The 27942-nt window shown below is 41.5% G+C and overlaps 3 protein-coding genes across 7 annotated transcripts in view; 1 reads left to right on the top strand and 2 right to left on the bottom strand.

Annotated features, from left to right (window-relative positions):
* Window positions 1-362: 362 nt before the first annotated feature.
* Window positions 363-18023, bottom strand: LOC120826857 (calpain-9). Its single transcript, XM_040189431.2, has 20 exons — window positions 17652-18023; window positions 15963-16032; window positions 14806-14924; window positions 13917-14050; window positions 11786-11957; window positions 11530-11601; window positions 11200-11291; window positions 10558-10632; window positions 9864-10024; window positions 8424-8581; window positions 7539-7744; window positions 7306-7345; window positions 6315-6389; window positions 5060-5117; window positions 3974-4038; window positions 3533-3601; window positions 2990-3068; window positions 2220-2336; window positions 1999-2057; window positions 363-1299 (listed from the first exon to the last, which is right to left on the bottom strand). The coding sequence occupies exons 1-20, from the start codon at window positions 17904-17906 to the stop codon at window positions 1273-1275; spliced, it is 2103 nt and encodes a 700-aa protein (XP_040045365.2). The 5' UTR covers window positions 17907-18023; the 3' UTR covers window positions 363-1272.
* Window positions 18024-19932: 1909 nt separating this feature from the next.
* Window positions 19933-23511, bottom strand: eif3k (eukaryotic translation initiation factor 3, subunit K). 2 transcript variants are annotated; one of them, XM_040190117.2, is made up of 8 exons: window positions 23163-23511; window positions 22044-22142; window positions 21644-21764; window positions 21166-21240; window positions 20933-20999; window positions 20674-20751; window positions 20446-20571; window positions 19933-20068 (listed from the first exon to the last, which is right to left on the bottom strand). In XM_040190117.2, exons 1-8 carry the CDS (start codon window positions 23222-23224, stop codon window positions 20037-20039), a joined length of 660 nt encoding a protein of 219 aa, XP_040046051.1. In that variant the 5' UTR covers window positions 23225-23511; the 3' UTR covers window positions 19933-20036. The 2 variants fall into 2 exon arrangements, with proteins under 2 accessions (XP_040046051.1, XP_040046015.1); XM_040190081.2 differs by having other exon boundaries at window positions 21166-21243.
* A 3105-nt stretch (window positions 23512-26616) lies between these two features.
* The window catches only part of map4k1 (mitogen-activated protein kinase kinase kinase kinase 1), a 28496-nt gene continuing 27170 nt past the window's right edge, over window positions 26617-27942 (top strand). For 2 of the 4 annotated variants that reach the window (XM_040177656.2, XM_040177657.2), the window contains exon 1: window positions 26634-26916. In XM_040177656.2, coding sequence (XP_040033590.2) covers window positions 26809-26916 — 108 coding nt within the window. In that variant the 5' untranslated portion in view covers window positions 26634-26808. Of the gene's footprint in view, window positions 26917-27942 lie in introns of all 4 variants that reach the window. The other 2 variants (XM_078085531.1, XM_078085497.1) reach the window with 2 other exon arrangements.

A 27942-nucleotide genomic window follows, 5' to 3' on the forward strand; every position in this document is an offset into this window, starting at 1 on the left:
ATATCCCGTGGTCAGCGCATTCACACGCAGACACACACAGAGTTACAGAGATACAGAGATTCTGCATAACCTGACTGATACAGATATCCGGCAAACATTTTTAAACCATGGAAACAAATACCAAAGAAACAGGTAAACAGAGTGTTATTTGAAGAAGTGAAAGTATGCAGGAGCAAAATGTAATGAAAATACTGCTGTGGCTCTTTTAGTGACATTAATGCCCCCCCCCCTTCCAAACAGAGGGGGGCCTGTGCTCTGTGTGGGCCTGTTCCGCAGTACATCCTTATTGACATTTGTATTCAGCGTTCCATATCCAAAGACCCACGAAGCCTCTAAAGAAATTTTAAAAAAAGCACGTCACACATTTTTGACAGCTTTTTATTTTTCATTGACTGAGCATGATGCTGAATCAAAAGCCCAAACGATATGTTTAAGTTTAAAACCACTCCATGTTAACTTCTCCACAATCAAGTACACGTCAGCCATCCAGTCAGATAAATGGATTACTTGGTGTTCACGTTATCACTTCACTGCTTTAAGGCATCAAAAGAAAAAAAGAAATGTATAGTGGAGGAGAGTGAAATGATGAGTCTGTGTAATTATTAATCCGCTAATGGACTTGTTGGCATGAAACAAAAATAACTGATGTGAATTTGGCATTAATGAACGGTAGCTTGTTGGTGGATTTACGAGGAATTGACATACGCAGAGTAATAAAATAAACACCTGAAAGTATACTGTTTTCTTTCCAGCTGTTTGAAATAGGAAATGTTATGGAAGCAAAAAGCCCCAAATCTCAGGATTGATCACTAAATGAAAAATTGTGTATTTCAAAAGTATCTGGCCATATGGGGGGTAGTTTATAAAATTCACTTCCTTCGTTTAGTTTTTTTAAGTCTGGATTTTAAATCTTCCATACAAAAAATGAGTTAATTTCATAGAAAAGAAAGTCAATTTCAGTGTTGTAGTGGTTAAAGTTCATTTTTTTACACCCCTGGTAATTAGCGTGAGGAAACATCGTACAGTTTTCTTTGTTTATGTCGGTCAGACACAGTACAAAAGTGCGACAGACACAGTAAATAAACCCTGTGTACTTTGTCTCACAGTTTTGACCTCTGACCCGGGAGACAGAATTGTGAAGTCTCTGTTTGCTACATATTCATATCAGCAAGCTGTACAGTACATCAACATATACACATCTCAACACATTAAAATCATGCAGGGAAATCTGAGAAGAAGCCAGTTCTGATGAAGCCGTCTGATTGGACCAGGTCAGTTGTACATGGTCATCTGGAGCCACTGGAACCAATCAGAGAACAAAAGATATTTAGCTGAAAATCACCTTGTTTCATGGCAAACAGTAATAATTACACAACCATTCAAAAGATAGGAATCTCCTGCCACAGAGCTCGATGATGACTGAGGAATATTCGCTATGTCTGAATGGACAAAGATGCCTTTGAGCAGCAGTTGAATAACAAAAGAAGAAACCAGAAGTCTTGGGTGAAACAAACTGAAACGCTCAGCATCATGTGGTACTAGTGGGCAGTAGTCTGTCATTTTAGAAACCATTTAACGGTTCCATTTGTTAATTAGTACTCAATCTAAGCGCTGAGGAGACTGCTCAGGGGCCTCAATACTTATTAGAGCCCAGTTCGATAATGATAGACGATCACTGAAAACATATTCAGCACGCAAGTTAAACAGTGATCTCCTCTGTGGGACGACAACTAAATGGAAGTTTGAATCGTTTCATTCCTCAATCTATTCCAGTTGTAACATAAACATTAAGTGTGATTTATACGTGCTTAAAAATAACATTGATGTTATCAATGAAGTAAGTTTTCTTGTCTAACAGGCGTTACTGAGCTGCAAATATTAAAGGCACTAAAAGCTAGAAATAAATATCACACCTTTTTGTTTGAACTTCTTTTCCCTCTCTGATCAAAGTATCTAAAGCAGATACAGAGGAAGGAGTCATAAAATGAACGCCCTTACCTGTCTGTAGCTCACAGTGATGCTTCCCATACCAGTTATGTCGTGCGCTTGGAATTTGTCTGCAAAAGGGGAACAATGAATACTTTAGAAGCGTTTGAACTGCAATGGCAAATATTTCTATTGGTTGTCCTTTCTGTGGTGGCCGGTGTTGCATTTTTCAGGTGACTAAGTTGATGTAAATGAGTGCAACGCCTCTTAGACTGCCCTCCCCTCCCCCTTACGGGCCATGCTCTCCAGCTTCATCAGCAGGTACAGGAAACCGGGGTAACTGATGGTCAGGTCTGGCTCCGTGTACCGCAGTCCGACCAGCTGCATTATCAAATCGTCCACCATGATGCCTGGGGCCGAGATATGGACACAAGACGGGTCAGAATCAACCTCGAAACATTCATGGTTGTAAAAACAAGCATTTACACTTGTGCGCATCAACTGGGGGGGAAGCGGTTTCACTCAGATTAAAATGTTAAGTAATACAAAAGTAAAAGTTATAAAAATACAAAATAGGTTTTAGTAATTCTGTGTGATTGGATTATCATGACCCACAGTAATATACATTTAAACTGTAACTATATCTTGTTTTAGAAACTCACAGGTTTTCTACGTAAAATGTAAAAAACCGAAGTAGTCATATGTGGTGGAGTGAAAGCTAGTGAAAGTGTAACGTAAGTCGCACATGTCCTTAGTTCCTCCCCTCTGCAGCGTGCAGGTATAGTATCAGTCTGTTGTAACTTGTAAAGGTCATGATGAAGGTGACTATATCTACAAATGGACGCAGTCGGAGTAGATATAACCAGTTACTTCAACGAGCTGCGTTAAGAAGCAGCGAAGCGGTAGGAGAGGTGGTTGCGCCCCCTGCTGGTCATATAAAAGTTTATTTTCTGAAAGCCGTGGAACCGGAACATTTCTTGTTCAGTACAAATGTTACACGTTGACTTGGAAATACTGCGGAGAAAAGCATTTAATGTGAATAAACTCATCATATTGGTCCCACCTGCTTTCTGCAGAGCGGGGGCCACCTCTTTGTACTCCAGGTGGTTTGTTTTGTTCTTGTCAAACACCAGGAAGATATCCTGAAAAAACATGGTCTCATTAAATAATCTATTTCTGCAGAGAGGGATTTCATTCATATGATAAACACAGAGTAGGTTTTATGATCCACAGCCTTAATGAATACTGCACTCCACCAAGCATCACTGGTTCCCTCAACAAACAGCCGATTGAGGCTTATTTTTTACCATGAAGTCGGTGTTGTGACCTTATTTCAGGCATCTAACCAAAAAAACATTGTAAAAAATATGTATTTTTGAGATGATGAAATTATTTGTGCAGACCCATTAATTCCTGCAACACAGTCACACAGATGGTGTCTGCAGTGGGAAATGTAGGTTTGGTGGTAGTTCATAGTTGAACACTGTCTGAAGAATTCACAGCATACATGTGCAAATACACATCACACAAGCATTTATTGATTTTCAGGGGAATCCTAATCTTCTAGATTGACAATTGAAATAGTTGTTTGTGTTGATAATCTCACCGTCCACCTCCTGATCTTGTCCCACAGACACCTGAAGTCCAGCCAGTTCAGCCGAGCGTTGCCTTGACTCTGAAGAATATCCCGAGGTCAAGGAAAGGAAAGCAGACAAACGCCTACGAGCCTCGACAGACGCCTCGTTTCTCTTCCTTTTGTTTTGGTCAGTCAGACAAACCGGTGACAAATCCAGACGCACAATGGTGGGACGGACACTAACATGAGACGGGATTTGAATGTGGGTACGGTTGGTAGTTGTTTTGTGTTGTGTTCTGCAAGTGCTTGTGTGCATAGATTTTTTGTTTGTGTGAAATTGTTATGTATTTAAACAGGAATATATGTGAGCAGAGTGATGTAGTCAATCCAATTCTGAAGCTTGGATTGATATGGATAATAACACACATACATCATACAGGTGATGGGCGTAACGTAGCTTTTTAAGGATACGTCCGTGAGGACCACCAGGCTCTTGCAGTGCTCCAGGGCCAAGTACTTCTCACTGCCGGCCAACACTGAGCACAACAAGTTTAGGAGAAGCCTTAACATGCATGCATTATATCAGTGGTTCACAAACCCATCACCCACCCACATAAAACAATATAGAATTATAACAAATACAATTGCAAACCAGTTGTAAAGATTGGAATCTATATCCAATGAGAGAGAGAAAGAGACCCACCACCAATATGATCAGATAAAAAAAGAATATGATCCTACGGTTAATGTGGAGACATAGGGCTGTACTAATTTTAGAAATAAAAACTCATTTTTACTGATTATATATATAATAATACAAGTAATTCAAAACAAAGAAGGTACGACCTATTTAGGGCGGGAGTATGTTCCTATATCATCAAAGGAGGGGGTGCGACAGAAACGGTTTAGGAACCACTGTATTATTTCAACATCAAACTTCGGCCTGAATCCTCCTTGTTGGCCAACGTCAACAGTGGGAATCTATGGGAGGGATCCGTTTTCAGACAGAAGGACTTAGGGGGACTTAAAGGAGCAGTGCGCGTGTGATCTTTCATCAACAAAGCAATGTTGTCCTTAGTGTGAAATCTCCTGGAACTAAGAACCGTTGTGTTTTCTTTAGCTAAGAACAAGCTATTGATCTCTAGATCTTCATGTTCCATTCTTCTGCAGTGGCCAAGAACGGACAAACCAAAAACCAGCTCTGGAAAGGGCCGATTGCTTTTGATAAAATGTTTTCTGCCTGCCTTAAGAAAAAGTATCAGTTCACAATAATGGCTCTAGTTGAGTAACAAGGTTGATCGGGTTAGTTGGCTTATTCACTAACTAGGTTGGGGACCTACTGTAAAAATAATCGTCCCAAACTTACCCTTACCTCATGATCACAACAAAGGGTTGTAAAAGATGAAAAACAAAATAAAAGTTTATACAACCGATCCACTGAAGAAGTTATTTTGCTTTTGTATTCCCATGAAAATCTTTCGCTGCTTCTTTGCACCATTAAAAATGATTCTGTTCAAAGGGAAAAGAGATAAAACAGGTCACATGATCGCCACTGACCTCCTCCCTGCAGGGCCTCCGTCAGCAGGTTGAGGAGGTGCACTGGTTTGCAAAGTCCCTGCAAGTAACACAAAGTAGGAATTAGTCACCACACAAGACATACAGGTCAGTGCAACACACACATCTGTCAGTGCAGTCAACTTGAGTATTTTCATTAAACTGCTGGGAGCAGAAGAAGGATTGGGTTTACCAATTTTCTCAGACTTCTATACAATTAGACTTATTTTTGCAACCAGTAGAGAGAATGCATGTTCAAGGCACTTTCCTTTGATCCATGGCAAGACACTCAGGAGCTACAGTTTTTTAATTAAATATTGTGAAACTGTGTCGGGAAAAAATCGGCCTTTCCCATGTGCAGACGAGGCTCGACTCCGATGAGTCAGCACGACTCTTGAGTCGAAGATGTTTAAAAGCAGACGTGTTACAAAGAGCGAATGAAAAACGGTGATAGAACCATTTTTCCAATAAAAAATGTTTTCAGTAAAAGTACACCGTTATTTAGACAATTAAAGGCTTTTGTTATAATAATATAATATAATATAGGATATATATATATATATATATGATATTGTGGAAGTTGCGTTTGGAATGAAAGGCAATTCCGCGAGTTGAGAACAGCAGCGTGTGTCTCGTTTATTTATACCATAACAACCAACTCTAAAGATGGCGCAGCCCTGTAACCTCACAAGCAAGGGTCTCTACGTCACAACATAACAAAACATTTAAAGGGACCGTGATCCCGGAACAGTCGCAATTGCGTGTACAACAAAACAAGAACAAAGGTGAATTATGCAGTCACATATATATAATTAAATGTTGGTAGCAGCAACCTGAAGTAACTTTCCAACCACTACCCCATTTTCGCTAAAACAAGTACTTGTGGCTACATTGATGCTCGCAGGTCATTCTGCGTCAGTCCCTTACTCTTCTTCAATACTGGACCACTTCTTTATTTAATTGTTATCCCCATTCACTAACTGACTGTTAGTTCAGGCTGCCGGCCAATATCCAAATTGCTTTTAGAAAGTCTGGACATATATATGTGATTTTTTTAAATGAAATCCAGTCGGCACTCAGAAATCCCAATTAGTTGCAAATGACAACGTGGACTGTAGATTTGTTTCTCAAATCAGATTTGCCTTCTGCCTGAACATAAAACATAAAAAAACATGGGTAAATAGGGTGCTGGTTGAAAAACAACCAGTTATCTGAATGAAAGCGATCACGGCGCAGAGAACTGAAGCTGATATCTCACCTGGCTGGAGTGCTTCTTGAACAGCTGTGCGATAGATGTGGTTGAAGGAAGAGCAGCTTCGTGGGGAAATGAAAGCTCCAGGAAGAAAGCACAGAGCCTCATTTCAACAACAGCACTTTACTTTCACAAACTAATGCCTCGCGTACAACTTTTATGTGCATCTCCTGCATGTACCGGAAGTTATTGTTTGGATTTAGGATTTGCATCTCCTAAATTACTACATTTTATTATTTTATAATATATTGTGGATGTAAAAGTTCAGAGAATATCAAGATGTTTTGGAAATAATGAGTTAGAGATTTTTTCACTATAGGAGAGCAATAGTACTTTTTCATGTTCTATTTACAACAAAATTATCTTGGATGGTTTTATGGTCAGAGCAAGCGAGGGTCCAGGGTTCCAAGCGCCTGTTTTTTAACGATGGACTAGTTTTAAAAACACCAAAAACAGGAAAATCTATCAGCATTAAAGTGGCTCCTCAAAAACATACCAAAAAATTGTATCATATTTACCATTCAGCAGTGTGAGTAGCTGTTACATTTGTATTGATATATGTAACACATGATACTATGATGTTAATTGGTATTGTGAATAAACCTCAGTGAACCTTAGTAAGGGATCTTAAAACCAGCATTATGGACAGAAGGAACTTGTTACTAACTGCAGAAGAAATAGTTCTTACATATGGTGGGATATTGGCACGGACATCATTTAGTAATAGTCAGAATAGACCTGCTGCAAGGTTTCCTTAAATCTTCTCCCATCTCAACAGGAACTTGAGCGCTGGACCCTCAATTAAAAGTCTGATCTACCAACAGGGGCTCTCCAGGCTTTCAACCCAACTAATCTACAGTGGGACCATCGCAGACTACAACTAGTCCTCCACAGCCTAGAAGCCTTAAAACACACTGAACCGCGACTGAGCTTTACTGACTCACATAAAAGCTTGTCTGACTTTAATCTCATACATTGGTCAGCATTTGTCTCATACCTCTGTGGAAGGGATGTCAATTGGTGGTTTGCTGGCTGGACTGAGAGAAGATAAAATAAAAAAAACACTCAAATCATCATCTTAAATGCCTCATACTTATGATTAAGAGCCCTCTGAGGATTCTCAATCTCATCCGCACGTTTGAAGGTTGCATCTTTGTAAAAATGTCTGATAGGTACCTCCTTTTTTAAAAAACTTTCTCCACGATGTCGGCTAATTGATCAGTGACTCACGTGGCGGCGTTGCCCTGCTCCGTCAGCACCCGGAGGAGGAAGGCTCCCGGCTGATTGGGCTCGGCGGTTGAAGGGACGATGATGTAGCGGCCCGGTGGGAGGGAGCCGCGGAGGACCACCTCCCGCCGCATGGAGTAGTTGAGGAAGAGGACCGGGCGGAACGCTTGCAGGTCCTTGGGGGACAGGTAGGTGTTCTTAGGATGAGCCTGGAGGGACAGCACACACTTTTCAACATCTTCAATATTTTTCCATTAAATTTACTTTGCCCAAAATCATAAATCACAAATTTGCCATGGAGGGATTTATATGGAAAAACACTCACTTTGAAAATAAAAGGACTGCACTAGAATTCTCTATGCATAAGACATTCTTAGATTATGATGATACTGGTAAGCAGCCTTTTACTGTGGTAGCTGGTCCTGCTGGAACTAGTTTGAAATAATTGTCAAACACACCTTTTCACACTCTATTCAATGAACAGGTGTGTCCAAACCTTTGACTGGTACTTTACAGTTAGCTAGTGTAGTGTCCAGTGGTTCTCAACCTAAGGGTCGGGCCCCTCTTAAAGGTCCCCAGATGAATCTGAGGGGTCATGAGTTCATCAATGGAGGGGAGAGAAGAAAAACCAAACTTCTGATACATAAATCTGTTTTCAGTTTTTGGCCTCTCCTCTGAACTCGATGTTTGTCGATATTGACAGCAGAGGAATGAAAAGGATCCTTAACTACATGTTTTAGGTCACGAGAACAGCTTGGAAACCACTTGTTTAAATATTTAGAAATGTATTAACATTGTGGGTTTTTTTTTAAATGGATATCTCGACCTTCAGAGAAACGGCGGGGGGTGTGTGTGTGTGTGTGTGTGTGTGTGTGTGTGAGCCTGTACCGGGTAAATATGCAGGGCTATAGCCAGGTTGACACCCCTACGTCTCTGGTGTTTCTGCATCAGAGCCAAAACGAAGGAGCAGGTCTTGTGAGAGTTGTGCGTGCCGCGGTCCACCTCTGACAAGGTGAAGTAGTACTGAGGGTTCTGCCAGAAAAAAACTGCAACACAGGCACACGCACGCGCGCACACACACACACACACACACACACACACACACACACACACACACACACACACACACACACACACACACACACACACACACACACACACACACACACACACACACACACACACACACAGTATTACAGTACTACAGTTACAGTTTAAACCTCCTCTTTTTCTCACTATGATGACATCTGATCAGCACAAATGCTTTAACTACATTTGACTCCTCTAAATGCTCAGATCATATTTCAACTCCATGTCATTGTATCGTATTAATTTGATCCAAACACTAATGTAGCGCAGTCAGGTCAACAAACTTGCTGTAACGTCTTAGGTTGGAACTGAACAGACAAAAAGGGATGCACCCCCAAAACTTGCTTCTAAATGAAAAACGTTTCTAAATTAGCAAGAGTATGGATAAGGTCCAGAGTGAACGGCTCTTCTATTGGTGCTTTATAAGTTCCGGCTCAAACATCCTCTCCATCCCTCGGCCTCATTTAGCTTTACTCTGGTACATCACAGCAGAAAAGATCCAAACTGTCCATGCCACTCAAGTAGATGCTGAGGACTCTTGATGACAAAAATGCAATAAAACCCTTCAAGTATTTCGGCAACAAGAAGAACATCAGAGTTTAATCACAGAATCCGCATGAAATGAAAGCTAACCGTAAGCTACTTGTTGTTAAGCTGTGAATGTATTTGAAAGAGGTTGAAGTATGTTCTGTTCTGTAGCGTAAGTGTAATGTTATGACATGCAGGAAATACCAAGGTGTGGAGACGGCTACCGTGTCGCAATTTCTTATTTTTTCGGTGTACCACAAATATACATAAATGCTTATCCCTATACTTTAAGTTCAGCACTACTTGATGTCTCACGTTCTTTATTTTCATTCATATTTGGATCTGCATTGTTCTAAGATTTTAATGGTAAGTGACTGTAAATGATTTAGAGTGATGAAACACTGTACTCGGGCACCACTTTGGTACAAGACATGTATTATTCCGGTTGACTTTTCACTGAAGTTCCCTTCTTGCAGATGTTTCAAAACAAAAGCCTTAAAGGCAATTATGCATCCTGTTCCTATAGGAAGGCGTTTAATGTTGACCAGCAACAACAGTAACTCAACTGCAAATGGGAGGAGATAAGAAAAAATACATAGTCAATACTAATAATACAAACATCTCAACTAGAGGTTTTCTTTATAATGGTGCAAGCAAAGGTTAACAAAAAGATGGACGTGTTTCGTCATGGATCGCCATGTGTCTTCTTACCTCCTTGGGCGGAGCCTCCTGCTGAGATGCTTGGCACCCAGTTCCCATGGTGCATTACGCAGCACCACGGCAGCACGCTGGACCCTGTTTCACTCAGAGAGTCAGTCAGGTGACACACCTCCATCGTCTCGAAGTGCCGCCGGAAGTCTGACACAGACATCCTGAGGGACAGAGACAAAGACGAGTAATAGATGTCCTGTGATGGCCAGCAGGGATCGATTGCTCAAATTGTATTGGTCTATGAGAAAATGACCTCTGACTTCATCGATTACCTCAGTAAACATTGAAAACCTGAGTTTATGATCTCTCTCTCTCTCTCTCTCTCTCTCTATATATATATATATATATATATATTGTGTCTACTTTTATTGAAAACAGCTGGAAAATTATACGTTTTCTAATAAGCAATGGGGGTTGAATAATTTTACTAACTGCACATTTAAGGTGTCTGCTGCTGTGATTTGACGCAAAGCCGACGAGGGGGTGGGGGGCCACACAAATATATATATACTGCATACATAGTCCAGATCATCATCCACACTTTCTTTACAAATGAGAAGAAGCGTGTGACAAGGTAATTCCACGGATAAGCCGGCTCGTTTTTCTCGTTGCTCTTGCATGCCACAGCGCTTTGTTTCGTGCTTGCAGAAGGCAGGCGGTGAGAGTCAAAGTCACAGAGAGCACACAAACTCACCAGAACTCCCCGTCCTCACGTTTCACTCTTTCCAGTCTTTTCTGCTCCTCCTTGTTAACCGCCTCCCACTCTGGGCTGTACAGAAAGACACAGAGAGAAGGCCTTTATATACGTGTGACAAAAAACAAGTTTATTTATGTTTTTGTCTTTTTGAGACACATAAAACAGTAAAAACAGATAAACGGAGCTGTGATATCAGTTGATGCGGATGATTTCTTTATTTAGAGATGTTCCTCAGTGGCAAACTAAGAAGAGACAGCAAGATAGCAAAGTGATGAGAAGCATTAGAAACCATATCCTCACAGTATATGCATTTATATGCATATTCTCTACATCTGTTCCCAGTATGTATGCACATATTATATTATTGTTTACACATTTTACTAATACTCACCAAGCTACCAGTATTATTTTTTACTTTACACAACATTGTGTTCCTGGTTAGATTTCAATTAAGTGATGCTACTATAATAATAATATAATTAATACTACTACTGAAACAGTATGTACATATGTTTATAATTGTAATTAGAAAAAAACATGGTTTTAGATGGGAAAATGTGATTTAACTTGCAGGTTTACTTCTTTGTTAATACGTTTTCCTTTATTGAGAGTTGAAATGAATTGAACATGTACACCGACCCTTTCAAGTCGCTCCACGGCCCCGACCACTCTGTGTTGCCCCAAGGGTTGAGGATCCGCACCAAATCCACGATGCCGTGTGCCGTCTTCACCTGGGGGCAGGGCATGAATGCATACAAGTACTAGTAGCCTTAGTAGAAAGACTTTCCCTCCACTCAATCCCACACTTAATGCACACATAAAATAAAAAATGAGAGGGTTGTTATCAGACTATTTATCCATAGCCATAATATTGATCAATATTTATATTTAGTACAATAATAGTTTTGGACGGTATTTAGTTTAAGTCAAGTGGGGCTCTCAAAAATAGGACTTCGAACAGATATTTACCTGTTCCACTGCAGTCAGAGAGTAGGCATGTCTGAACATGATTCCCAGTCCATTACTTTGCTCCAAAGGACCCTTTAAAGCAAAGAAAAACACATCCACTCCTCTACTGTCAGGACAGAAGAAAAATGACTCATCAGCCTGGAGGAAACCTTTGACTGAAGCAGAAGGTGTTCCCATGTTCTCAGCAGGTCAAACTAGACCTAACATGTTGATTCCTCCAGCTTCCACAACACTGTTGATCTCTTCGCCCACGTACCTGGCAGTTGGCACAGTTGATGAGCGCTCCTCTAGCCAGCAGGTGTCTGAGAAAGGCTGGGAGGTCTTGGGGCAGCAAGGAGATATTGAAAACCTCAGTCACCCCGCCCGTCATATCCACCATCGCCTCGTGAGGGAAGCCCATGTCCAGGGCTCTGTAGCCGCCTTTAAGCCTGGGACAAAAGACATCAAACTCCAGGTGGTGAACATGTGAATAACCAGAAAAACGACTACCGGTAGTCTTTATTGGAATAAAAACCCTCTTGAGAAAAACATACACCCTACAAACATAACGGGTGAACAAACATCTGTTCCAGTAGGGAGGGGGAACTTTTCAGTATGTTTGAATTCCATCTGGTGGCATAAAGAGGGAAAGGTATGTAGAGACGAAAGGACTTCAGGATTTCACTGACTTAAAACTGCCTGATGGAACAGAGCTGCTGAGCGTTTCATTTTATAACAAGTTCCAGAGCTCATTATTGCATTTCTGACTGTTCTTTCCATAATTCAGATGGTAAATTATCAATCATACAGTCTTGAGTCTAACAGCAAAGCAGCAAAACATAAAAGGTGGTGGAATCAAATCCCAAAGGCTTTCTTTTAACTCGCAGGCCGACTGCGTGGGAGATAAGCTAATAGTTTGCAGTCATACAGGTTAAAACACGGCTCAGTATACATGGAGATTCATTTTAAATCAAGATTTCACACCAAAACATCTGCCATTTTCGGATTTCTCTGCCGTTTGCTTTTTTAAGGAAGATCTGCCAATATGTGTTTGCATGTTTGCTATTGATGGTTAAAGCAACAATATATATATACATATATAGCCTAGAGTTGTAATCTAAAGAAGACTCACTCATTAGTTTGTGATCTGCCACTTTGAAGTCTGAAGTCCAGAGATTTTGCTAAAGCCAATTTGCGATCCAATGAAGTGGTCACCATATTTGGTAAGCTCGCCCTAAAGCATACTTTTAAACTGATTTATCCCCGTTACGAGAATAACACTTTGAACATATATTATTTCCATCTTCATTATATACATCTTTTCATTCATTATAATATATACACACACACACAGACACACACACACACAAACACAAACAAAGAGTAGAATTTTCATTGCGTACAAGCGTATGTCTTTTCAAGGTGCCCATGAGAAAGGGTGTCACAATGGACCTTTATTAAGCCCCGCCTCCACCTGCTACTCCGATAGGTGTAACAGCTTTAGAGCCCACATTGTCACTAGCGCCCCTCCTTAAAGAAATATGCTCAGAGAGAAACGGACAGACGGATGTGCAGTAAACAAAATATCCAAACTGATTCAGCAGCAAAAGCAGGTTGAATAGATAAAGATTGACGCTGAAGCTACAGATCATAGGAACTAAAGTGCAAAGTGTAAGTAGTAGAAACCAAACTATGTAATGTACTTACTCTCACTCTAATTCAGTCAAGGTTTGCTGGATGGCTCCATCATCCTCGACCACACCCTTTCTACCCCGGCCCTCCCTCTCCACTGCCTCCACCAGAATTCTTGATTAGAAAGACTTGACTACTACGTCAGCACCTTCTACGGCTCTCCCAACAAAATCCTCAACAAACTCCAATATGTTCAGAACTCTGCCTCTCGACTCCTCACCTTCATCCGCTGCCATGAACACATCACCCTGGTCCTATGCAACCTCCACTGGCTCCCGGTCAAATACAGGATAGACTTCAAAATATTACACCGGACCTGGAGCAAAAGGGCCTGCTGCCCCTCCCCATCCACTTCCGCCAGGCTCCCGGCCCATCGTCCCTCCAAACCCACCTCTTCAAACTCCCCTTCAACTACTAACCCCTACACCCCACCCGCCACTACATGGCTCATTCCGCGCGGTATCTCCAGTTTTCGTATTACAGAATATGTTCTGTTTGTTTTGATTGTCCCTTTGTCTTTCTTTTCGGTCTGTCTGTCTGTCTGTCTTTGCCCCATATAACGGGTATTTACAAAAGCACTATGTAAAACAAAAGTATTATTATTATTAGGGTTAATTTTATTTCTCATCCAAAAAAGGTAATTCTTTTCTTTCGACACAAACACAGACGCACGCTCACACACACACACGTACACACACACACGCACACGGACTCACTTGGCGTAGGCCTTCTCCAGGAGGGCGCTCCAGAACTCATCTCTCTCTGGGGAGCTGAGGTATATCAGTTTGTTGTCCTTAGTTGGCAAAAAGTCGTCTATCTTCACCTCCTCCCACTGACCGTACTGCCAGAACTAGAAATAATGCAACATCCGTTGTTCATCGCAATGAAAGCTACATTGTTTTATCAACAACAGAAAAGAAAGAGACGGAAGAGATTGTAGGTTCCTTTCTGTCTTTGATAATTTGAAACCCAACATGTGTGACACAACAGAAGTCAAGTGAAACAAGATCAAATACATTTTCCCAGTTAACACCCTTTGTCTCTGTGTTAATGTTTAATTTATCTATATAAATCAGTCACCAATACAGTAGCGGCGGTCGTAAAGGGTTATCGTCTGTTCAAGGGTTTCAAATGTTCGAGGACTCACGCCGCACACTAGATTCATCATGGAAGTGAGGTGTGTTTGGATAGAAATGGGCCCTTTGTTTCATTTCCTAATCAATGTGACTAATGAAACCAAGGGAAACTCTACCAGTGGCTCTTTGTCACTGACGATAACTATTCTTGAGTTGAGGTGAGCCGGGCGCCGTTCAATCAGCATGTAATGTGACACAGAGCCGGTTAACACACGGCAGCGTTTCCCTTTGCTCTCCACTTCTCCTCCTCCGCCTCCTCCTCATCTAACAGGAGATCCTAAAATTATAAGACAGCCTCATTCTTAACGGCACAATCAATTGCCAACGGATTTGATTTAAATGTATTCTGTAACTGCACTCAGCTAAAATATTTCACTAAGAAAAACTTGAGCCTCACTGGGAATTTACATAGAGACTGAGATCCATCCGGGCTTCACAAACAGGTGTTAAGCAGATTTCAGGCATTTACCGAGAAGGTGAAGCAACCCTTGTACCCGTCTTTGAAGCTCTGTTCCAGAGGCATGACCTTATTGAGCAGGAAGCGGTTCACGGAGAGGGACGCGATGGCGGAGAGCAACCAGCAATCATCTAAGAGACAAATGAGGTTTGACATATAGGTCAGGTTACCAAAGGGCGTGTCCTTTGTGCAATTCATTCAACACCGTGGTTTCAGAGTTTCCCTTTTAGAGGGTGCGCATCGGAGCCCTCTTTTGACACAATTTTTTCACATCCTCTTTAGTCACTGGTTTCTCATAATTCATGGTGCACCAGCTGGATGGATTTATGGTGCGTGCAGTCACACAATATCACACGACCACTGAACCACTCAATATATCTGTCCACGGGAGACAAGGACGTGTGCAAAATCAACAAATCGGACTCGGGTATTTGCATCCCTCTCAATAACTAATAGGTATTAGAGGTGGAACAAAGTTTACAGATCCCTCACAGTCCATAGGCGTGTGAAACACAGATTACTGGCAGTTTAAAGTTAACCATCACAGTGTGAAATAAAGTTTTACCAGCAATCGTTATGTGCCAGTGGTCAGTAAAATATGCAATCAGGACATCAGCATTCATGTATATTTAGATGCTGATCTCTGACAATGTACATTGTAAACAACCAATCAGTGTTTAAATCAGCAGGAGAGCTGGTAACCATGGCAGCACTGATCAACCAGAGAAGGTTCCGTTCAGTTACACTGTGACCTGTTCAGGCTCGGTTTAGTGAAAATGAGTTAACGGTTAATTATTATGTTATCGTGATGTGCCAAAATGTGATATTGTAAGTGTTAGTGGGAAACTTGATTAACATTAAGAACTTTATATTGCTTACAGACTTCAGAGTGTTTGCAGCTATTTTTGGGATGGTGTCAGTGAAAAACAAATCTACCACCACATTCCTGTTTGTTCTTGGCAGCCGGCCTCAAACATTAATTTTATCATCAGAACATAAAACGCTTCTTACCCATGTCATATGAAAACAAATAGGGAGTAAACTCACGTGACCATTTCTTAAAAAGATCAATCAATATACCCATATATTAAAAAGGGTTCTTTGTACTCGGTGTTTGTGTGGACCCAAGGTGTCTGGACAAACGGTGTTGTGCAACAGCGCCTACTTACTGAGCGCTCCCTGGCAGACGTCCAGGCGCGTGGCTCCGTTCACGATGAACTGAGGGGCCGAACAGAGCTCCTGCAGGCACAGAAGAGTTTAGTGAATGTATAAGAAAATAAATAAATAAATGCATTTAAGTAATCATTCAAAAAAACAATGAGAAGCAATACCTTAAAATAGAGCCGTTTTTTACTTTTATTGATTATTGATTATTATATTACCATTATCACTGGACTTTATGTGTGTGTATACCCACACACACACACACACACACACACACACACACACACATACAAGTACTATGTGTGAGTGACAGTCCACAGTACCGGTTTAACTGGGTTGATAATCCTTTAGACAAGCATGTGTTAATGGACCCAACTACAACCACAACATGATTGACAACCGCTTAGTGTTTGTCTCTAAATGGTATTTCACGGTTAATAAGCAGATGGACTTGTGTGCAGATGTGTGGAGTTCTTGTATTAACTTTAGTGCCTTTTGAGGCATTTTTGCAGTTTTCTCGTAAATAGATAAACCTACTTAATAAACAGTCTGGAAAAAAATTATTATAGCTTTTTCTATTAAAAAAACAGCCACCTGAAAAATGCAAATACTGCAAATTTCCTTCTAACACCACTGCGTTTGTTTCAGTTGTTTTTTTTTTGTAAATATGTGACGCAAGATCCTGTGTAAATAAATAAGGAGGTTTCCTCTTATGCTGAACAAGTCTGGCACTGCTTTTGTGAGAGGAAACGATTTATTTGCATATTCAAGAGGAACTATCGCGAACTTGTACATTGAGTATTTTCAATGTACAGTAACGGACTCTGGCTTTGAATGGGAGATGTGTTGTGGAGTATTTTCTCAGTGTGGCATCAGAAAAACTAATTCAGAGCAGACACCTGACGTCTGAGCTGTGGCCATTCGTGCATTGTTCTTTCACTGCAGTTGTCCTGTTGGCCTTTATTTGGGCTGATTAAAGCTCCATGTGATCTGATTGAGACAAAGCTGTCCATAATTTTCCCTCCCACGTATGGAAACAATATCAACGACGGAGTTACCTCCCAAACACACTAGTGCATACAAAAAAACAAGTTCAGGGCCTTCAATGGTATTCATCAATGTCAGCTCTGTTGGGACCTGCTCATAGTAGATTGGATCTTAGGAGGCTATTGCTGCAATATGGGCGACTGTGGGTGAGTGGGGGAACACGGTCGTCCTCCAATCAGAGGGTTGTCGGTTTGATCCCAGGCCCGGCTAACCCGCATGTCGATGTGTCCTTGGGCAAGACACTTAACCCAACATTGCTCCTGTAGCTGCGACTACAGTGTGTGAATGTTAGTGACTGTTGGGCAGGTGTCACTGTGTGTGGTTCTCCTGTCAGCAGTGTATGGGTGAATGATGTCATGTAGTGTTAAAGCGCTTTGAGTGGTCGGAAGACTAGAAAAGCGCTATACAAGTACAGACCATTTACCATTTACCAATATTCATAAACAAGGCATATAGGGTTTCTGCTTTTAGACCTCCTAGAGATCTAATGCAGTGTTGATGCAGGACCTGAGCCTCCGATCATCAGGAGTGATCTCTACAGTACACAGCTATACACTGTATTATTACCTTGAAAGAGGATGTTTTCATCCAGTGTGGTCTGTTCTGTTTCCCTCAAACTATAAAAATATATGTATTTTTTTTTTTACCGTCGGTCGTTTCCACTTGACCCCGGCCTGCATCTCCAGCTCCCCCACGGGGAAGTGGTGGTCCACGAACAGCCCGTCCCGGCCGAGCGAGTCGACCTCCGCGCTCTCCTTCCGCGCATCTCCGTCCGTCAGGAGGTCCGCGAGCCAGCGGCGGGACTGAGAGCCGAGCAGCTCGTCGGAGCAGACCGAGTCCACGAAGTCGTCCTCCGGCGGGGGGAGGGAGCTTTCGGACGATGTACTCAGCGACTTAATCATGGCGGAAAATCTGTTATGTCCTCGGAAAGGGAGTTAAGGACTTCGTGACTTCCACATCAACACCACAAAGAAGCCGCGCCCTGTTTGGAAGTTACACAGGTAGACGCTCACCTGAAAGCGAGGCGACAGAGTGGGCGGGGCTGAATTTTACAGTCAAAGTACGTACGGTTCCGTATGTGGAACCGTACGTATTATGCAAACAAAAATCTAGTTTGTAAGTTAAAATATATAAACTGAGAATAAATTGTTAATTTTGCTCATGAAACAAGACTTTTTGGCTGCATAATAAAGACACAACCCTTCATAGTACGTGGCCACCTATTCTGCCACTGTAATAAAATAAACTCATGACATCCCATCTTATAATTATGACTGTCTACTGTCTCCCTCTAGGTCCTAATCGCCACCCCAACATGAATATACTGGTGTAGTGTTGCTACTTTCAATGACAGAAAAGTACTAACCAGGTTACCACAACCTTCTAGGATCTGACCTTCACATTTGACCTTATTTGAAGGCTTTTAAGCCTAGTTTATGATTCTGTGTTTTCAGAGAAACGCAAGGACACGCAGGAGCCCGTTGAGTGCCTTTTCACCCTTACAAGCCTGTAACCCATCAATGGCGGACTATAAGGACGCGCAGATGGCCTCCGATTCACAGAGGGCGATCTCTGCATACGTCGGTTTGCCAGTCGAGGGGAACAAAGTTGTGGAGGAAAATACGGGACAAATATATCCGTGAAAAAAAGGCGATAAAAAGCAGCAGTGGCGATGCACGGGGCAAACAAGTCTCTGATAAATAAACAAACAAACCAACGACTTCCACACACAAAGACGTCTCTCTCTAGGTCGTCTTCGACAAAAAACGTTACTCCACCTGTTGCTCTGGCGGTGAATTGCTTTGCCACACGCGCAACCTTTTTTGAACCATGAATTGAAACGAGTGCGTCGGCACGACTGCGCGTAACAGGCTCATTGTTGGGAATAGGAAGATGCATTTCACACCCAGAGGTGTCAAGTAACGAAGTACATATACTTCGTTACTGTACTTAAGTAGAAATTTGGGGTATCTATACTTTACTGGAGTATTTCTTTTTCAGACGACGTTTTACTTCTACTCCTTACATTTTCACGCATATATGTGTACTTTCTAGGCCTACTCCTTACATTTTAAAAACAGCCTCGTTACTTCCGGCTTGTCGTAGTTCAAAAACACCAACACAAAACCCCCATCTAAATCGCGCTATCCGGACAGTGAATTTGATTGTGTTTGGATGAGAATATAAACATTTAGCATCCAGACACAGTTGGTTTTCTCCGCGATGCGCCGGCAGATCGGAGCGACACCGGGTGGGGAAAAGTGGTCGTTGGAAAGTTGGTATTTAGCGATGGACCCTCCTCTTCCTCCTCCTCTTCCTCACGCAGATTCTATGTAACGTTAAATGAGTATCTTCATGTCCGTGGGTTTGTCCTAAATGTTTTATTGAGTCTGGCACAACTAAGTGACTTGCAAGCAGCGTATTAAATAAAGTGATGTGTGTCTTAATGCGGCTTTGCAAATGAACACAAAGAGATTCTGTATTTGCGCCTGAAAATACTGGTTATGATGTGATCTGCAGGCACCTTCTGATCACATCACGGACTGACGTGTTGTGTGAGCGAGGTTACGCATTAAGAGTTTGTCCTTAATGGAATATCTTACATTACTTTTACACTTTAAGTAGTTTTGAAACCAGTACTTTTACTTAAGTAAAAAGCTTGCGTCGATACTTCAACTTCTACAGGAGTCTTTTTAAACCCTAGTATCTGTACTTCTACTTGAGTAATTAATGTGAATACTTTTGACACCTTTGTTCACACCCAACATGATGATCCAGCAGTAGCATTGTGCTATTGGAGTAAGCTTAACAAGGATGTCAAAATCTCAAATTTAAATTATCATGTTAATTCCTAAAAATGAACAACCTTCTTATTAAGGCAACTCAAAAGGATTATAAGAATGTTCAGAGACACACGGACACAAGCTGTACGGGATAAATTACTTTTATTGACTGATTATGAAAAATAATGACCTGGTTGAATCTGTCTTACCAAATGTTTGTGTGTGTGTGTGTGTGTGTGTGTGTTTGCATCACTGAGATGTAGCCATGATACTGGATACACCTGCAAATAGAAAACCAGACAAGACAAAAGAGGAAAAAAATGAATTTACAGTTCCTCATTAATATATACTCATTGATGGTAATATGGTGCTCATGCATGACAAAAGTGTCAAATTCAAAAGTTTGTCAACAGTAACAAACAGTAGCGGTAAAAGTGAGTCAGGAGAACTATAAGTGAATTTTTTTTTTAAAACAAATTGCTAAATGCAAAGGAGTCCTGTTCAATGACTTGCAACATAAGCCAATTTAGACCAATGTCCTTCTGAAATGTATTTCTAAAGTTAACAGATATAACGTGGATTCAGCTATTGTTAACATTATTCATTAACTTGGTGTTTTTATTAAATGGTAAGGGAAACACTGCAATAAGCGACTCACTCTCAAAGTCGATCTTCTCCACGATGTTCTTGGGCTTGACGCTCTCCTCCTGGTTGAAGACAAATATTTGTCCCTCCTCGTTCTCTGTCCAGCCGTACTTGTTCATCCACACCTTTACCTGCGTGTCTGCACAAAGGTTGACAAGACAGCGGGTTTAGCAGTTTACTCAGATTTTAGAATGAGTTCATTGAACTTTCTGGCAGTTCTGAGTTGCGCCACACTTCTTACCGAGCGGATCTCCCAGCATCTCAGCCAGTAACCGGTGCTCGATGGTCTGGTAGGTGATGCCCACCACGTGGCAGATGACTGGAGAAGAAGAACAACTATAAGAAACAGACTCCCGATGGGGCAGTACCCTCTAAGGATGAGCAGTATAGATGACGGACTGTGCTGATGATGTTTGCACACGTGGCTGTTTCTTGTTAGCTTTCAATAACTGGTAGTATTTAGTGTTTGGGCTTAAGAGTCCGCAGAGGACAACACTCACATTTGCGAACGGAGTCCTCGAAACCGGTAATGCCATCGATGAGCTCTCTGTTCTCTTCAAGACTCGTCTGTCAGAGGAGGAAGACACAAAAAACAGACTATCACAACTTTGAAACAAAAAGGAAAACAAAAAGACCTCCGAACAAAGTGTACCCTTTCATTTCTCATGTTGTTAAAAAACTCGATGATGTCATTTCACTATTGAGTGTCAGTGTGGGTGTCTGCTTCTTGTACCCAGAAGCTCTGGAAGTGACATGTCTCCAGCAGGTTCCCCAGGTAGAGGATCTGTCTTATCGGACGCTCCTCTTGCTGCGACACTGTAGTCAAGGAAATGCCACCCGACCAGAGACAGAAGAACATCCGCCCGCCCCACCCGCCCCAAGATCTATTAAAGCACTCTCCCACAGACTGACACCGGGAGCATTGTTACTTAAAGTGAGGAATACTTCGAGCTTCTAAATACATCTTTATCATATCCCGGGTATCAATGTGAATAAATATAGATTCACAGAATTTCAAAAAATGGGGCTCTTGGTCAGAAAGCTCAATGCTTCCCTGACCCAACACCACCTGCACTTCACTTTGACTTAACAGCCCAACCATATTGGTCAGTGCCGCCCAGTACAGACCTGTGAGACATCAGTGAATGGGAGCTACAAAGGGTTCAACAGTCAGAAGACCTCAGATGGCTCAAAGGGCACCAAAAGGATACGTGTGTCTGGTCGATCATACACTTGCACAGAGTGAAGTCGGTGTGTGGCAGGTTGGTCAGGGCCTTCAGCAGGATCTGTGAGGTCACCTGAGTCTGGAAGTACGCTGGGTTGAACTGGTACCTACGGAGGAACATATTTATTTACATCATGGTTTTTCTGGTCTGCGGTGGAAACAGGCATTGAAACTATTACGTTTCAATCAAGGAATCTACAGATTATGCTACACATTAGTCGGTTGATAGAACAGCTAGAAAACGATTGTCTGATGAATATTTCATTCAATCTCTTCCACCAGCAAACAGATTTCCCAAATTCCCACAGCGCATTGGCACCTCTAAATGCTTTCAGATTTAACGGGTCTGTTCAACGTGTATTTGAAGGAAGGCTGGTGTGACTTACAGCTTTAAGACAGCCAGGTTAGCCTCCAGGTCGTAAGCGTTCTCCTTGGCTTGCGTCTCCACGTAGCGCTCCAACGTTGGGAGGTTTTCTGGATTGTACCTGTGAACGGAGACAAGCGCATTCATTACCCATCAAGCAAGTGTGGATGACAAAGTGTTTTTTGTGTCGTGGATATACTCTTAGCACTGCAGGTTGGACATTTTCAGTATGGTGTTATCTAGCATATGTAGTCAAATGTTTTGCCATTCACTGATTGTAACAGGTGAACAAATACATGTATATTTTAAGGGTGTGCTGCAGAAAATTCTCTGCAAGATATTTTACCCACTTGTCTCTTTTGTGATTACATTTTTGTGAATATGATGTTCCGCCAAAGTTCTTTATGTAATTTCAGGAATAGACCTAGAGAACTCTTTGTTGCCGTTATTAAAAAAGACAGGGTCATTGGCACGATGAACCATGTAAGAATTGGTTAACGACAGGTTCGTTAAGGGTGAGTCATATTGAGCAGGTAACATCTGTGAAAAGGGAAACTGAATCTTAACAACCCAAAGCCACGTAACGTTAAGAAAGTAATTAAGACGAATATAGGTTGATATCTTTAGCTTAGTACAAACATACCCCCCCCCCTTTTTTTAACTACGGAAGGCCAAATACGAACATGATTTATTTGGCGTTGCCTTTTCTTTAAAGAAAATGTTCTTTAATTACAAACCTCTGACTTTTCTGTAAATATAGATAATTTTGTACAAACAATAACAAACATAACACAGATGTCGACATTGTTAAATAACGTTAGATACGTTTTATAGAAACGAATCGAATTCAAACAAAGTGTCATAAGACATGTCATTACAATGGGAAAATGTATGCAAATCTTCTGAGCAAAGCTTGCTAACATTAGCTGCTATTTTAGCGTGTTCATAGGACAATAACAATGATCATATTGGCATTGGACAAACAAAAATAACAACAGAACGTACTTCAGATCGTATAAATGAGTGAATGCGATTACTGACTAAACGTTAACTTAGCCAGCATTAGCTTAGAATATTAGCCAACAGCTAACTACAGCTATCGCGAAGTCGTTCGCCGGGTTTTGAAGAGCGTCGTACGTACCTGTCGATTCCTCGCAGCAGCTTACCCACGCTCGTCCGCACTTGATCGAAAGGCAACGACATTTGGTCCAAACTTTTACGGCAAATTTTAAGGTGAAAACAGAATTAAATCCGCACGTGGGCCGCAGAGGAAAAAGGCACCGGGCGGGTTAAAAGAGTCGGAACGGAAAGAGCGACGCACAAGACGGACCGGAAGTTGTACGGACTGTAACAGTCGAGGGACCACTTCCTGTCATACACCGTCCATCCAGCTCGGGAGCGGGTTCACTTTACCGGCTAAATGAAGCACGGTGATAATATACAGTTAGTAATATATTCAAATCTGTCGCAGACGCGTTGCTTTTGGCAATGACATTTATTTTCCACAACATTGTGCTGTTGCTTCAGGGAACAGAGCACAGACAGTTTAAGGAGACGCAGAGTAAACGTGTTCACACCTCTACCACTAGGTGGCAGAATACGTGTATTTAAACCAAATATATTTACTTTATTGTGCGGTTATTGAGATGTTGCAGATTCATCTAATGCGTGTGTCTATTTCATTTGACATTAACAGTTAACTTCAGTGGCGGCTGGTGGAAAATGTTCTAGTTAGGGCAATCGATTCAATCAATTTCAGCAACCCAGGTTGATTCAATGCAGAACGATCAAGGTATCATAAACACATTATTACTTTATACGAAAAAATAAGTGAATAACACTGACAATATTATTTTTGTCACCTTCACAGGCAATTCAGTATAATAGAATGTATTGTAAAATATTGTCGTCTTGTCTAGTCGAATGGCAATAAAATCTGTTCTCTTTACTTCCTCCAGAATGTCATCCGCCTGTTGATACGAGCCTTGACGACAACGTCAAGGCTGGTATGCAGGAAATGGTACATGGCTTATCTACGAAGGCTTTGTGACAGCGCTGTACTTGTTGTGGACATTCCACAAACGTTGGACCCCCAAACACCTTCATGTTTAGGTTCATAGCATCACCCGGCGCTACACACAGCTAATCATTTGCTACAATTTTGGTGTGAACGTGCCATAACACGTAGCTTTTCTCTGGCTCACGTGTGGTGGATGTAATTCGTATCGTGACAGCGCATGCAAGCAGCACTGGCCTATACATAAAATGGAAGTAAAATAACTTGATGGCGTGGTCTAGTGCAGCATTATTTTCATTCGCTGACATTTGTCTCTGATAACGGCTATTTCACCTTTCTTACCCTCCATGCTCTTTAATCTGATATGTGGTTTTTAACAAACGCCTATGCCATGCTGAAAATAAGTACGGTACAGTTCAATGCATCAGAACATCGTATTAAGGTTAATTGTTAGCAGAGATGGTTCGCTCAACGGTCCCGGCGTTCATACCCAATGCTAGGCCGAATATTATCGCAGTACAAATAACACAAGTGGAGCATCATGGCTGTTTGACTTGAACTGAGTCGTCTTTATTGAACGCAGGTTCACTTGACCTCTGTTAGGTCACATGTCCATTCAGGGGCATCCTATTGGCTACCGCTTAACACACAATACTGTATATAATGTATAGGAAAAGTAAATATAACAGATTGTGACAATGGAGGGCATATACTCATATATGTTAACATTAATGATTACTATCACTAACTATTTAGTAATATGAAAGTAAATCAGATAAAAGCTGCTCACGTGCACACAAATAAAATAGCTGTCATGAAAGTAGCATCACCTGATTTCAGTTCGCATGGGCCTCTGAAGTCCTGCTGGCCATCAGCCAGCAGGACTTCAGACACCCAACCGAGTAATGTCACCAGGTTAGTCCGTCTTATTTGGTCTGGTCCCTCGCTGAGCAGTGCCTTCATTGGCCCATTTCACTTCAAGTCTCTCAAAACGCAGTCTCTTTACTGTGATGGAGACACATTCAAAATGGGGATTCTTAAAGCTACGAAAAAGTTCCTCCGGTCTAGAAAGCACATATTCAGATAAATCAGTTGTTGGTTGCCTAAAGGTACCTAATGACAATGAAAACCTCAAAGAATGTTTATGCTGTCCCACGATGCAATGGATTAAATGCTATACCTATTCAGTTGCTCCTATGTTAGGCAGTATGTGCAGGCAGTTGATGTGGTTAACTGGCTGTGCTACAAGTCTGTCACATGTGGGTGTTTGTGAGCCGTGTGGCAGAAATGAGACTAAACGCAGGTGGTCTTCAGACAGCGCAGATACAAAATAAATGTCAAATGATGAAGATGGTCTCTGGTTTAATTATGTCATTTTTCTTACACATATTCATCTGCTTTATAGTTCCCATTATATACCTCATAATGTCTCATAATTTAAGACTCATTTAAGATCTGTGGGTTTTTTAAACAACAAGAAAAGTAAGGACTTTCTTTACTTTTGTGACATGACACCAAAAGTCAACTCCATCACTTTTTCAGTGAAATATGTCAATACCAACTTGATGACGAAGTGCAAAATGTTATACGGATATTTAAGGTACTCAGATGATGAATCTTACTTCATTGTCCTGAATACCAACTCATAACATAACATATAGGATTCACACCCCTCACGCAGTATTAAAGGTTGCACCAGGAGTCGGGCTGGCGGGTTAAACAAGGACAGGCCGGGTGGGAAACAGGAGATCCGTCTGAAACCAAGCAGAAGAACAACCTGGCAAAGTGTGTGTGTGTGTGTGAGGCAGGAGACTAAAGGGATTTGATGAGTTATCAGAGGCAGGTGTGTGAACAGGTGAAGGGCGTTTAGACTGACGTGGTGGGAGGGACTGAAAAATAGAGTCAAGCTGAACTGTGACAATAACTATATCATTATTACGGAATGTAGTAACCCAGGGCACTGTTTAATCCACATTACAATCAGTATAAATACTGACGTTTTAGTATAACTTTAACGTAACACACAGTTTTGTCGTCAGAAGAACCACAAACCACGACCTGGTTGACGATAACCCTGCTAAACAAAGCTGTGAGAATGGTTTTGTTCACCACAGGCTCTCAGGCCTTGAAGAATAATTCAATAAACAATTAACGGCAATATATATATATTCAGTACAAGACATACAGCAGATTAAATTATTTTGACTTAACAGCGTGTAATGGGGCCCCCTTATTTATCTTCAGGGAAATGCTTTTGAACAGGAAGCTGACAGGGAGCTCCAAGCACGAGTGACTCACCTTGAGCTACAACACACACACACGCGCACGTAGTCACACACTTAACAGTGGGCGTGAACGCAAGAAGTAAATTTTTGCTGAAAACCCAACAGCGTGCAATTAATCATCTATGTATTGCTATATTGTATGTTATTCCCCCCAAGCACAGAATCAAAAGAATACTAACCGGTGAGTCTCTGTCACAAACAAACTGACTATGCTAAGAGCTAAAGAGCTGTGAAAAAAAACATGTTACAGTGAGAAGGGAGGGAGTGTCACGGTTAGGAGGGATTAATAGCATGCGCAGTGACACAAACAGGAAGGTGAGAATGTGTGTGTGTGCGCATCAGCATAACCACACACAACGGACGGCCAAGTGTGTGCGTATCTGAGCAGCTCACTTCTTCCGAGAGTTTTGTCAGTTTCGTTGCCCGTGAACGTAGCTGCCGCAGAGTGACATGCCTAAGGAGTATCAGTAACAACAAAGGTCAAAATGGATTTCCAACACAGGGCAGCGCTGGACATCTCCACCAGGGACCCTCAGGATGATTTTGAGATCCTGCAGAAGGTCGGAGGAGGAACCTATGGGGACGTTTACAAGGTCAGAGCCTCAAACCGCTGCTTAGAAGCTCCTGTGCTGCTGCTGACTGTCAGTTTGTGACAACGAAACTGTTTTATGCAAAGATGAAATAAAAAGTTCAGTCTGGGTAAATTCATTAGTACGAAGTGGCTGCTTGCCTCAGTAACTGCTGGCAGGCTAAGCATGCCTTGCTTCTGTCATGTTGCTCAGTTACCTGTTTTTCACAGTGTACTCAACAGTACACACGTTAACACGTTGCAGGAAGTATCCAGGGTTAGTTAGTAGCTTTAATACAATGTCTGTTTATGAATGTCTGATGTTACAGCTGGTCAAGTTACTGCTACGTAGTTTAACCCTGACAATACATTCTAATTTATTAGTTCTCATTTAAAATTATTAATCTGAATATGGAAAGTATCATAATTGATCGAATTCATGAAGTGGTGTAAAATGTACAATAATTACCACCAATATAAATACTTGGAGTAGAAGTATAATGTACCACAGAAAGTACCTCAAGTAAAGAATTAGTAGATCAAAACTGTAATTAAGTAGAGACTGAGATATGTCATTATAATTGAACTCGGTAGAATGCATTTTTGTCACATTTAATCTGGAGTTTAGGATTACGGGTACGATTGATGTTTGTTACATTGCTTGAATGCACGAGGAAGTGGTTTTACAAGAAGCGAAAGGTTGATAGCTGATGGTTGATTGCAGTCCATACAAAGTATCTCGTTGCTTTTCTCTTGAGGTGTTAATTTACACACAGAAAAATTCTTAGAGTTAATTTCCCGGTGTTCAGCAAAAGTGTTGAAGTGCAGAGTTAAAATCACACTGAAAAGAGTTGATTCAACTCGTACAGAGTAAATTGTACGAAAGGGTTGGAGTCATTATTCAGTGTCAAGATCAGATTCGATTGCGACACTTGAGTTGAGTTAAATTAACTCTTTGATAGGTTTGAAATGTAACTGTACAGTGTCAGACTTCTTGGTGTTTGGTTTAACTCTACGTACTGTGGAGTCGAGGGGTGAGCCGGAAACCACA

Source organism: Gasterosteus aculeatus, chromosome 1 (assembly GCF_964276395.1).
Source record: "Gasterosteus aculeatus chromosome 1, fGasAcu3.hap1.1, whole genome shotgun sequence".
Classification (NCBI taxonomy): Eukaryota; Metazoa; Chordata; class Actinopteri; order Perciformes; family Gasterosteidae; genus Gasterosteus; species Gasterosteus aculeatus.

What these genes read in the sequence shown, in the direction of transcription:
- LOC120826857 (XM_040189431.2), bottom strand. Translation starts at nt 17,906, where the DNA reads ATGATTAAGTCGCTGAGTACATCGTCCGAAAGCTCCCTCCCCCCGCCG. An exon ending in AGGGTTGCTTCACCTTCTCG is followed by an intron (nt 14,051 to 14,805) that starts GTAAATGCCTGA and finishes CATTATTTCTAG; the next exon opens with TTCTGGCAGTACGGTCAGTG. An exon ending in CCCCGCTCTGCAGAAAGCAG is followed by an intron (nt 2,337 to 2,989) that starts GTGGGACCAATA and finishes TCTCGGCCCCAG; the next exon opens with GCATCATGGTGGACGATTTG.
- eif3k (XM_040190081.2), bottom strand. Translation starts at nt 23,224, where the DNA reads ATGTCGTTGCCTTTCGATCAAGTGCGGACGAGCGTGGGTAAGCTGCTG. An exon ending in CTGCTGCGAGGAATCGACAG is followed by an intron (nt 22,143 to 23,162) that starts GTACGTACGACG and finishes CTCCGTTCACAG; the next exon opens with GTACAATCCAGAAAACCTCC. An exon ending in GTATGATCGACCAGACACAC is followed by an intron (nt 21,244 to 21,643) that starts GTATCCTTTTGG and finishes ACTACAGTGTCG; the next exon opens with CAGCAAGAGGAGCGTCCGAT.